General features: G+C 45.6%; 3 protein-coding genes across 3 annotated transcripts; all 3 read right to left on the bottom strand.

Moving 5' to 3' along the window:
* Positions 1-4735: 4735 nt before the first annotated feature.
* LOC109754872 (uncharacterized) lies at positions 4736-5353 on the bottom strand. Its single transcript, XM_020313762.1, has one exon. It carries the CDS (start codon positions 5351-5353, stop codon positions 4736-4738), a length of 618 nt encoding a protein of 205 aa, XP_020169351.1.
* An 8-nt stretch (positions 5354-5361) lies between these two features.
* On the bottom strand, positions 5362-5985 carry LOC141023231 (putative F-box protein At4g22180). The gene has a single exon (XM_073499584.1). The coding sequence runs from the start codon at positions 5983-5985 to the stop codon at positions 5362-5364; it is 624 nt and encodes a 207-aa protein (XP_073355685.1).
* A 583-nt stretch (positions 5986-6568) lies between these two features.
* Positions 6569-11637, bottom strand: LOC109754867 (disease resistance protein Pik-2-like). Its single transcript, XM_020313758.3, has 2 exons — positions 10735-11637; positions 6569-9074 (listed from the first exon to the last, which is right to left on the bottom strand). The coding sequence occupies exons 1-2, from the start codon at positions 11562-11564 to the stop codon at positions 7073-7075; spliced, it is 2832 nt and encodes a 943-aa protein (XP_020169347.1). The 5' UTR covers positions 11565-11637; the 3' UTR covers positions 6569-7072.
* Between the last annotated feature and the right edge of the window lie 346 nt (positions 11638-11983).

The following is an 11983-nucleotide window of genomic DNA, read 5'->3' as shown; positions in this document are numbered from 1 at the left end:
TGAAGAGGCGTTGAAAGTCTGAGCCGAATACCAAAAAAACCTCAGACCAAAGCTGAGCATCAAAAGCCGGGGCGCCAACCAAGACATTGCCCGGGTCTGGGCCACACACCAGTCCGACGCACTCACAGAGGCCGCCACCACCATCTTCCACTGATCCATCCTCGGATCATGTACTGGCGCATAGACGTTGTCGGGCCTGCCGACGACACCCCCACGGCGCCAGACAACGCCTCCTCCCTACGCGCGTCCATCATCATGCAGCTGTCGCGGAGACCTCGCAGCACCTCGTGCCTAGACTCCACAACATCAATACGTCACATGAAACACCGCTCAACCGTTAGAACCATCCACTGGTCCCTTAAGACAATGCACACCTCCAAGGAGGACGCCCCCAAGGGGAGAACGATACAAGAGCACCGCCGTCATCCGATCATATGATCTAAGGTTTCCCCCGGAGGTAGCGGAGGGAGTCTGGAGCTTCTCCTCGGCGATGTCTTCCAAGATGTAGATGACACAGGAAGCGCCGCCATCGCCGACTTTAGCAACTGAAAGCAGGTTTTTGCCCGGATCTACTTTATGAATCTCCGTCAACCAGCGTGTGCACCAGACTGCCACCTTCGGACAATCACCAGTACAGCCCGACGCGCCTCCAAGGCTTGGGCTGATGTGCCAGTCAGCCTGGCCACGCCTCATCGGCGCAGCCTGGCCACCATATCCCATGGGGCCGTCGGCCACCCCCAAGCCAGCCGCCTCCATCCCCAATTGGATCTGGGCAAGGGCTCCTAGATCCGCCACCAGATGGCTACACCACCAGTGGTTCCCAGATCGTGCTAGAGCGAGAAGACTCCACTGGCGAGACGAGGGCATCGTGGGAAGGGCCGGACTTGGGGACAACTTGAATCCCCACGGCGCTGATGTAGAGAGGAGACCCCCCACCCCACCCGCATGCCAGGAGAGGAGAGCCCCATCGCTGCCAACACCATGAGGACTTTGCCGGTGCCGCACATCGGCGGCGGCGAGCAGAGGGGCGGTAGGGATGGGGAACCCTAGTTGCCGGCGGTGTTCTCCCGGGTCGCCCACGGGGGAGGAGACACCCTAGGGTGATATTGCATACCCTTTTTTTGACAAAAAGAAACATCTTTATTAATTGGAAATGACGGTTACATCGTCTATTAAAAGTGCTACAATATCGTCGACTGGCTCCTCAAACCAAGAATTTGGTGCAGAAAATTTTCCTAGCCTAGCAATTGCATGAGCAACCATGTTCGCTTCCCTATTACAATGTTCGAACTTAGTGAGAGGAAAGTTACAAGCCAAAAAGTAGCAATCATCAAACGCTGACGTCGTTGCTCCCGCCGACCGTCCTCCATTCTTCATTGTCTCGATCACTTCCATATTATCAGAGTTAATAACAAGACGATTGCATCCCGCCTTTTGTGCAAGAGATAATCTGGATCTCAAAGCTAGAGCTTCTGCTGTTAGAGCATCAGCACACCATTCAATCTTCCAGCTTCTGCCAACAATAAATTTTCCTTTGTCATCTCTGAGTACTGCGCCAGCGGTGCCCCTCAGTAGATGATGACCAAAAGATGCATCCACATTTAGTTTAACAAACCCCATAGGCGGTCTACTCCAACCCCCTCTTTTCCTACTTGCATTAGAGGAGTGAGCTTTCACATAGTTCGTCGTTATTGCCCCGGACACCCATGGAAGTCTGTTGTGCATCTTGCAGTTGTCCGTCATGAACCAGCAAACGTCTATCCCAATCATTTGACGTGCGTTCTGGAGGCCCAAAATAGATAAGTCCTAGTCTGGCATAAGGAGTAAGAATTCAAGAACCCCCTCACCCGCACAATCTATAGCACACGCCGTGTTAATCATCTCATACATCCTTAATTTTTTCCAAACCTCCTTTGCTTTATGACAAAGAAATAACACGTGTTTTGTGTCTTCTGCCCCCCCCCCCCCCCCCAGAACAGGAAGGGCATATAGGGGAGACTTTCATGTGTCTCTTGGCAAGTGTAACACGACACGGCAGAGTTCCATGCAACGTACGCCAAATAAAGATTTTTACCTTTGCCGGACACGATAACTTCCAAATCTTACACCAGATGGGTTTGACATTAGTTCTTCCCATACCATCAGTATGTTGCAATTTCATCCCATGTTGCTTATTCCATTCCGCCAAGTAAACTGATCGCACAGTGAACAACCCATTTCTTGTGTAACTCCAAGCAATAAAATCCGACATATTATGCATGGATAGGGGAATGGTTAGGACCAGTTGGGCATCAATTGGCCACAATGTTTGTCACACCAAGTCATCATCCCAAACATGCGTGACTGGATCAATAAGATCTGAAGCCTTTGATAGAAGGTGCCCTCTTCTATGGTAATAATTTTTCTATTTGCACAATTTGGAATCCATGCATCTTTCCAAATGTCGATGTTCTGTCCATTTCCAACACGCCATATATAACCATTTTTCAATGAGTTTACTCCCGCCATAATGTTTTGCCAAGTAAAAGAAGAGCCCTTTTTTAGACTTGCATTCATCAGACCACCATCAGAAAAATACTTTGCTCTCAATATAGTGGCATATAAGGACTCGGGATTATCAAGAAGGCGTCACACTTGTTTAGCTAACAATGCCAAGTTGAAACAATGTATATCTTGAAAGCCCATACCTCCTTGATCTTTTGGAACACACATCTTCCTCAAGCCTTCCAATGCATTCTCTTCTGATTGTCCTCGTCACCCCATAAAAAATGCGACATTACGTCAATAATTCCTTTTGCAAATTTTTTAGGAATTTTAAAGACGGACATGGCATAGGTGGGGATAGCTTGTACAACGGATTTGAGAAGAATTTCCTTCCCTTCAGCGGATAACAATTTTTCTTTCCATCCACTAGTTTTCGTATTGCATACCCGTTTGTTGTACTGTGCACACACTTTGTGTGCTTAATACTGGAAAACTGGGTAGAGCAGGAGGGGTACCAGTATCGCGAATGCAAATGTTGTGCCCCAACATATCCAAGAGAAACTGAGAAAGGTAGGATCTAACCGCTCAGTTTATTGGATTCCGTACATATAAGGAGAAATAGTTGCGGAAAAACGGGAGCATCAAGGTAAATCAAGCACAAGCAAAACGAAACAGTGGCACCAATGGTGAGGAAGCTAAAATGTGATTCGGCCTCCTGGTTTATATCTCCCGAGATAACTCACTGGCACCAATCACAGGGGCGCTGCTACCAGATCGAACTCGGCACGAATCCAACTTCCAACGAGAAAACAGGGCCGTTAAGCATGGCCAACTTGATTACACCAGAAAAGATCAACAAATGAAAAGTGTTGGAAATTTTTTTTTAACATAGTACAGACGCAACCGCTCATATACACACGCATACACTCATCTCTATGAATGCGCACACGCACACCGTACCCCTATGAGCACCTCCGAAAGACTAAGCCGGCATATCATCTTGAAATTTACGAAGTCACCGTAGGCACCTCGTCGTCGACGGGAACGTCTCCTCCCACTGAATGCGCATCGCCGGAAGTCCTAAAATAAATCCAGGAATAAATGCGAGCACCAGGATTTGGACCCTGGTGGGCTGAGGATACCACAGTCCCTCTAGCCATCCAACCACAGGTTGGTTCGCAAAAGTGTTGAAATTTTATCACATGATCGATCACATCAAATCATGACAAACAAGCGTGCACGAAACACTGACAGCCAAGGGCGTGCCTTTTCCTGTTTATTTATTTTCTCTCTTTTCACCTCACATTACAAATAATCGACACAATTTCTAAACAGAGTCAAACACCTAGCTAAGACATCCGTGCAATACGACTAGTACTCTCCTGGTTTTGCCCGGACTGAAACTAGCTACGTATGGCCTACAAGCCGACTACAAGGTTAACTCTTAGTACTACTTTGACTAGTAATCATACTCAGCATACACAATATATAGCAAACTAACCCGTATCCAGCTACACAAATTAGGCAAGATTATTCCAACAAAAAGTACTGTCGGCACAAGACACAAAATCCTGATTTGTATACGTACATACCACAAACAATGTGCTAATATTTAACAAATAATTTGTATGTTTCACTGCACTGACAGGTGGGTCCAATGGGTCCACCTGTCAAGTCTTAATGTTTCAGTGATAGGTGATTCTCCGAGGGGTCTTTCGTGGCTCTTAATATAGATAACAACAAGTCATGGAGCCGTCAGATGCAAACGGACATGCTATGTGGCTAGTCTTTGCCGTGTGGGGCTCTCGGTGTCTGTTGCATTTGCTGACTGTGCCTTGTTCTTCATGATGCACCGTCGGCAACATTACCTCGTTGCCGTGAACGCGTGGTTGCCGAGTGTTACTCTCGCATATATTAGTTTGCCGAGTGCCCGTGGTTTGGCGCACGGCGAAGAGCCAGACACCCGGTGTATAAGGAAATTCCAATAGTATATCAAAGGAAGGGTGATACCAAAATTCTGATTTGTATAAATTACAGACAAATTCGAATAAACCTTGGCAAATGTTTGGATCAACTCCCGGATTTTACTTTTTATTTTTTCGGCCAGTAAGCAAAACAACCATGTAGTATTTGCCGCCCTAACCAGTAGTTAAAACCTTGGCATGATCCATATTGGAGCCGGTAAATGCAGCCAAGAATACATGTTTGGCCACGCATCATCAAGTTTTTGCATACTCCTATTCCTGATGTTCTAGATGCAAAGAACTTTTCGTAGCATTGGGCCGTAGTATAAACAGGCGTCCGTGAGGTAGACGCTGTTTGGCTCGAACGCCGGGAAGTCCTTGGTCGGAAGGCACACGGCAGAGTTGAGCCCAAGAAAGAGCGCGTGATCCCCAATGTCCCTTAGTTTCACCAACTTCCGCCGCTCGATGTCAACCTTGAAGACCAGGAGCTGGACCGTGCTGGCCTTCTTGACAAGCCGATGTGCCATTTCAAGCGGTCGTGATGCATCAATATCTTGGTCATCTTCACTGGCTAGGTTGATGTCTCGGTAAGTGTCATGATACTTTAGTGAAATATTTTTGGGACTCCACTTCCTTTCTACCTGCAAGAGTTCACCTGATGAACCAAGGGCGAGGTACATGGTATGATAAGGGGACGAACTTATCTCGCGGCGCATGATCATGGTCAGTGATGGTGAAGGCCCGCTGAGATCCAAGGTACCAATGGAACCATTCAAATATAGGATGTAGAACAAGCCATCCTTGTCATTGTAAAGGATGTCGCCGACCGCGTGTGTATCTTTGGGGAGCACCCTTGTCCACCTCTTGTCTCCAGGCCTGGCGAAAGAGAGACCAAACCACGACATGTTCACGATCAAGACGGTGCATTCTTTGACATCGGCGGCGGCGGAGAGGCGACTCCCAAAAACTCCCGGTGACGCGCCCATTTGATTTTGGGTTTCATGATACCATATTCGGGGGCAGCAGGCCAGACGTGCTTGCCGTGGTCGTCATAAAACTTGTCACTTCCGTAGATTGTCTTGAGCGGCGGGAGCACGGCCTGGGCGCCGGTGACGGGGTTGAGGAGGTACGGGTTGCCGATCTCGTCGGTGGTGAACACCCAGCCGCCTTGGCACGCGAAGGCGAAACCCCGCTTCTCGTGCGGGGGCCCCGGGAAGGGGACGCGGAAGGTGGCACCAGTGGCTGGGCAGTAGAGGGCGGCATAGTTGGGCCCGTACTCCTCGCATGCGTAGAGCAGGCACGGCGCGCGCTCAAGCTCGGGGAGGCGGAAGGCGTGGTGCGCGGCGCGCCAGGACTTGCACACGGCGCCAGTGCGCCGGAGGCTGGGGACGTCCAGCGACGCCATGATGGTGAACAGGAGGTCATCCGGCAGGCTCGACCAACCGGCGACGTCATCTGCCGTGGTTGACCTCCTTTGCCGCACGTAGTTCTTGGTCGCCGTGGCTGCGTCGGCGGCGTAGGACAAGACTGATCCCATGGCTGCTGGCTAGTTGCGTCGAGCTTGCAATCGGCTGTTTTGAATATCGGCTGAGAAAAACGGATTTCGGCCATCTCGGCCTAGGGCAAAAAATACCGTCCAGCAAAAAAATGGATTTTGGTCAAAATTTGGTCAAATTTAAGCCAATTTTTGTTCAAATTTTGGTCAAATTTCGGCCGAAATTTTTGAAAATGGCCGAAATTCGGCCATCTCAGCCTGGGGCGAAAAATTTCACAAACCGAAAATCAAAACCTCGAGACGGCGCACTTATATACATACAGTACAGTAATACGGACAGCGAGCACCAGTCCGAGCCGGGCGGGGCTCAGGCGCTCAGCTTGTTCATAATTCTGAGTCAGCAACATTGTTGGGCAGAACACCAGTCCAGCCCGAGTCCGAGTCGAGCACCACTCCGGCTCGGACGCCAGGCTCTGCAATGCAGTAATAAAAGCTTTACGAAAAGAGTGCTCTTTCAGGTTACAGCACGATATCGATACATAATAACAAATAATCCAAAATACAGCAGACGGAGCACATAGCCACATACAGCCGTCCGACATAAATAATCCCGAATACAAATATCCCTAAAAAATAATCCCGAATACAAATAGAGCATAGCTTATTAGGTCTACCAAAAAGTACACACCGGAAACATAATACAAGTGTTCAAGATGAATAATACACAAAATCCCAGATGCAAACAGAGAAGCCTTAGTCACCAAATTAAGGTAAGCAACGGAGAAAATCAAACACAGTGTATGTATGTAGCAAGTAGCAACTTGACACTAAAATACCTCTGAAATAATAGTATACTTCATTTTGGATTGACTCTCTTTCAGCTTTTGTTTTCAAGTTATTACGGGTAAGTGCAAGGAACTGTAGCTTCAGCCTCCTTCTGTATGGCATTCCAAGCTAGCCAGCCAGGCGCACATCATCATTGGCTGGTAAAGCTAAAATATTAGAACATGTGAGTTTGAGAAGCATGCAGCACTTGTGGAAAAAATGGATCATATACTTGATTTGAAGGGAAAAAACATTTTAGTACCTCTTGACCTTGAGGACCATTTCATCTGGGAGAGTGACCATTTTAATTCCCCTCCTCTCTGCTCTTTCCTTCATCATTATCAGTCTTTTCATTGTTATCTTCATCTTCATCCGGTTCCTCCAAAATACAGACTTCGGGATGGTTGGGATGGGCACCTGCTTCCTCCCTGATGGCAGCGGCTGCAGCCTTCGATTCCGAATGTGTGGCACCTTCGTTGCGAAGAACTACTTGTATTAGTTTGAGAGATGGGAGATGCTCAATGCCTAAATAGAAGCCATACGCTTTGGCCACTGACACATCAAAAGACAACAAAAACTCCTCAAGATTCCACATGGACCCTTTCGTGAGCATCACATATGCCCCATCCCAACTAAAGAGGTTAAACCTCTTGAGGCATGGGAATCCAATTACGGTAAGCTTTTTGCTTCCTCCTGAACGCAAACACAATGCTAGATCCAGTAACGATGGGAGCAAACCAAGAGTGTGCAGACCTTCCTCCCTCAGTTCAGCCACATTGATATCCAGATTAACAAGGCTTGTGAGTCCCGGAGAAATCCACTTTGGAATGTTTGCTAAATGCATGTTGCTAGACATATGAAATATCTGAAGGGAGGATGGAGGGGACCAAGAATCTATAAAGTTGAGTGAACCCCATTCCCTACTTATGTATAAGGACCGGAGTTTGCAACGGCTAAGCTTGCATAGTGAGGAGAGTAGCACCTCCTCATGCGTCTTGTACCTATATCCATCAGACAAGTGCAAAGAGAGCTCGTTTAATCTGGTTAGGTTCCCAAGCTCCTCCACTGCATCCAATGGACTCTTGGTAATATTAAAATTTGGGGTTACCCGTAAGCTCCTCATATTGGTGATCCCAATAGGTATCTTATGTTGTGTTTCAGTGAGTAGATACTGTAGTTTAGTGAGCAGAGCAATTCCATCTGGCAGATCTTGTTGCATGGATGTCATCCTAAGATCAAGGGTCTGTAGGTTACGTAGCATTACAATCCTTGATGGTGGCTTTGTTATGCACGTGCCCCTAAAGCTGAGGTACTTTAGTTGGAATAATTTGTCTATATTGTTCATATCATACTCCTGCAAACCTTGACAATCTTCAAAGTCCAGTACACGTAGAGATTCAAATTCAACAAGACTAGGAAAGTGTTTCATGCAAACTGATGATGTTACCGTCAGAGATCGAACATGGCTTAGATCTTCATTTGCCAATGCTGATAGCAACTCCTGGTCAATGTGTTGGACTGATAGTCGCCGAATAAAACCTTGATGACTTTTCAAACTTATCTGACCTCTGCGTACCACAGTGACAAAATTATCTTCAATGGATTTTGAAATGATAATTTCAAGCATCATGTCGTGCACTTGGCAGGCACGAACCTTGCCATCATATCCAATATCCACTGGTTGAACCATGCTTTTGTTGACAAGCTCATAAAAGTAGTTCTCCGCAACTTCTTGCTGGCTCTGCCCATGTTGTTCCGAGATAAATCCTTCTGCTATCCATCGCCTCACTAACCTCTCTCTGTCAATAACATAATCCTCAGGGAATACACTTAAATACAACAGACATGTCTTGAGATTAGGTGGAAGATCATTATAGCTAAGAGATAGTATACTACTCATTCCCTCTAGACTCTGGTTATTTTCTAGTGCGCAGCCAATTGATCTTTTAACCTTCTCCCACTCATCCTTCATAGCTGGCCTATTCGCCAACAAACTTGATATACTGATAATTGCTAGTGGTAGGCCTCCACATTTTTTTAGAATTCCATCTGAAACTTTGTGCAACACTTCAGGACAATAGTTACTAGAGCCAAATATTCTTTTCGAAAACAATGTCCTAGAGTGAAGATCATTTAGGGCTTCCATTTTGTACATGCGGTCATCAGTATTCTGACAACATGACTTTGCTACATCAATGATGCGGGTAGTAGCTATAATTCTGCTAGAACAATTATTCTCTGGAAAAGCACACTTGATAGTATTCCATGCTTGTCTAGACCATACATCATCAATGATGACGAGATACCTAGAAAAATTAGTATATGGCATCAACCAACTATGATAAAACCTCTTGAAAACTCAAACATGCAATGAGAATCCAACGTTGCATATGCTTCATCTACTTAAATGAAGTAATTAAGAATTTCTTCATGCTTATTTCTTATGATTTTCTTATAAATTTATCTCATGTATGTAGCATGCGTACTTCATTGAAATTTTAACTATGACTAGAAATTATCTCTAGTCACTCGAGCATAAATGAGGTATAATTACTTTTGCAATGCTTATTTGAGTTTATATGAAGTTCAGAGTGAAAATAATGAACATGACATGAGACTCCAGTTTAGCATATCCCTTAGGTGTTCAACTACTAGTTAGTTAAGCGTACATGTTGTACACTTTAGCTTCTATATGTAGTCTGTCGTACATATGTGCCACGCCTACAGTTTATTAAAGATTTAACTATTGGAACTCATTTCTATTCAATGGATTATCACATCCAAAATCTTTCCTTGGTGTCTTTTCATTTGTAAATATATTCCACAAATGTTTATTGAGTATATGTGAATACAACACATATAGTAATAATATTGCTGCAGTCGTCATGCATGCGCCAATGAGTTGACCTACAAGCTACCCTAAGCTAAAAAAATACACACACGTGTATACTACTCAAAACGGGGTGAACTAGTCTGTGGTGGTCTTGAACACATATCTTTCAAGTTATCGGGATTTGTTTGCCTGTACAAGTTTTTGAATTGGGTAACTAGCTCACACACAAGACTAAGATGTCAAGGAATAGAAAGGTGTCCAATATACTCATACTTGAGAGGTTATACAGGTTTAGTTGTTCTTTGAACGTTGGAGAGAACATTTTGAGTTCTCTGAGTACTTTTTTTCTTTGAAAAGAGGATTACCCCTGCCTCTGCATAACAAGGATGCACATGGACAGTTGTCTGAGTACTTAAATAAAAGAGAAGCAACCAAGTGGATTCGGGACTAAAGCAATGGCTATAAATGTTTTGGGTATAACCTTATTTCATATTGGGAGTAGCAATCAAGTGAAACAGTAACGGAAGGAATGCTATAACTGCTTTCATGGTATGCTTATTCTATATTAAGTGTGAATCAATCAAGTTGGGATCCGCCTCCCTATGGGTTTTTTCAAACCTAATGTTGATGCTTCTTTGGATCAAGACTTGCTTCCCGTTATGGCAGGAGCGGTTTTGAGGGGTGATAAAGGAAATTTCATCATCAGGGGAGTAGAAAAATCGACACTGAAGAAGGGTGTAATGATGTCCTGGAGGCTGAGAGCAATCTGTAGGTTATTGACACTGAAGAAGGGTGGTCATTCTTGGGGGGGGGGGAGGGGGGGGTCGGTGATTGCTATCATTCTATTTGTGATTTTACTATTTCTAGTTTCGAACATTGTAATGGGGAAGCAAATAAATCTGCTCATGGGCTTGCTGCTAGGTTCGCTAGATTTTTTATTTTGACGTTTGATTGGTTCAAGGAACCTCCGATTGTAATTGTACCCTTTCTCATATACGATATAACTGTTATTTCCAATGCATAATGTTTTTGTGTTTTGTTTCAAAGAATAAAAAGTAGGAATTTTCCTTAAAAAAAGGAACTGAAGGAATGGCTAGACATGTTTTAAGGGACATAATAAAGGTCAACATTACCTTTTATCTTGTAGCATTTCTCTTAGCTTTGCAATGGACTTCTTTTCATCCCAATCCATGGTATCTTGTGTGGATCCATCTAGGCATGGCATTTGAGAGATAACATCCTTGATAATTTTCTTTATATCTGGCTTTTGCGAGATCGATACAAAAGCTTGGCAATGGAACCGTCCTTGAATCTTCCGACGGACCTCATTTGCCAATGTTGTCTTTCCCAATCCACCAAACCCAACAATAGACAACACCTTGCAATGGCTGGACGAGTTGTTTCCTTCTTCCATCATCCAGTTAGCAAGATCGTCTCTTGGACCTTCCATACCGACAAGATGTGCCTCTTCGGCAAAAATCGCGTGCAGTCGGGGATCCACGACTCCATGGCGAGTTGTGCTGGAAGGAGCACCATCCAATGTGTAGCTATCCTTGAGATCTTTCACATGCTTAATGCGGTCCTTGAGGTCGTCAATCTGGTCAGCGATTCCACGGCGAGACCCAAGCGTCTTGAGATGACAGATGGTCTTCCGGAAGAGCTTCTTGAAACCGCCGTGGTGCCTTCGACTTCCATTGACAAGCTGGTGGACGAATTTGTCCAAGGCATCCTCGGTGTCATAGGCCAACTCCCTGACCAGCGATATCCATGTCTTCACTTGGTCATTTGGGTCTTCTAGCTTGGTGTACTCTTTGAGTGCAGCGTGCATGCTGCTGAGCTCTGATCTGAGGGAACGGATCTCGCGGCGGACCCCTTTGAGCCTAGCATACTCGTCGACGAGCAAGGTGGTGAGCTTCTCCAGCAGAGGACCAAACGCACCATGTGCAGCGCTCACAACCTCCATTGATCTCTCTACTATTTTTCTCTGCTCTTCTAGGTGTTTGTGTGCTAGATTGGAGTATTGGAGAGATGGGTCAAGCCAAAGCTTTCCTCTGGCTCAGCATGTGCATCTGCATCGATCCAAGGACGAAAACTAGCGCTTGGTGTATTATTAGAGGACGGGGAGAGGGAACCCCAGTATATTACTTAATTCACATTATAATACACAAAACCGCAGCAGGAAAGGACGCATTCACTCATAATGCATCTTAGAGGCCACTTGTATGTTTAATTAGTCCCCCATTTTTCGAGCTAGACGTGGACGTGCTAACAAATGTAACATTAGTCTGCCACCACATTCTGCATCGATGCCCTCTACCTATTCGTTGACTCTGCACGGCGTCTCCATCGTGCACAGTTTGTGGTGGTATTTGGGTGGTTGCT

Source organism: Aegilops tauschii, chromosome 5 (assembly GCF_002575655.3).
Source record: "Aegilops tauschii subsp. strangulata cultivar AL8/78 chromosome 5, Aet v6.0, whole genome shotgun sequence".
NCBI classification, from domain to species: domain Eukaryota; kingdom Viridiplantae; phylum Streptophyta; class Magnoliopsida; order Poales; family Poaceae; genus Aegilops; species Aegilops tauschii.
This window is presented reverse-complemented; position numbering and strand designations above follow the sequence as displayed.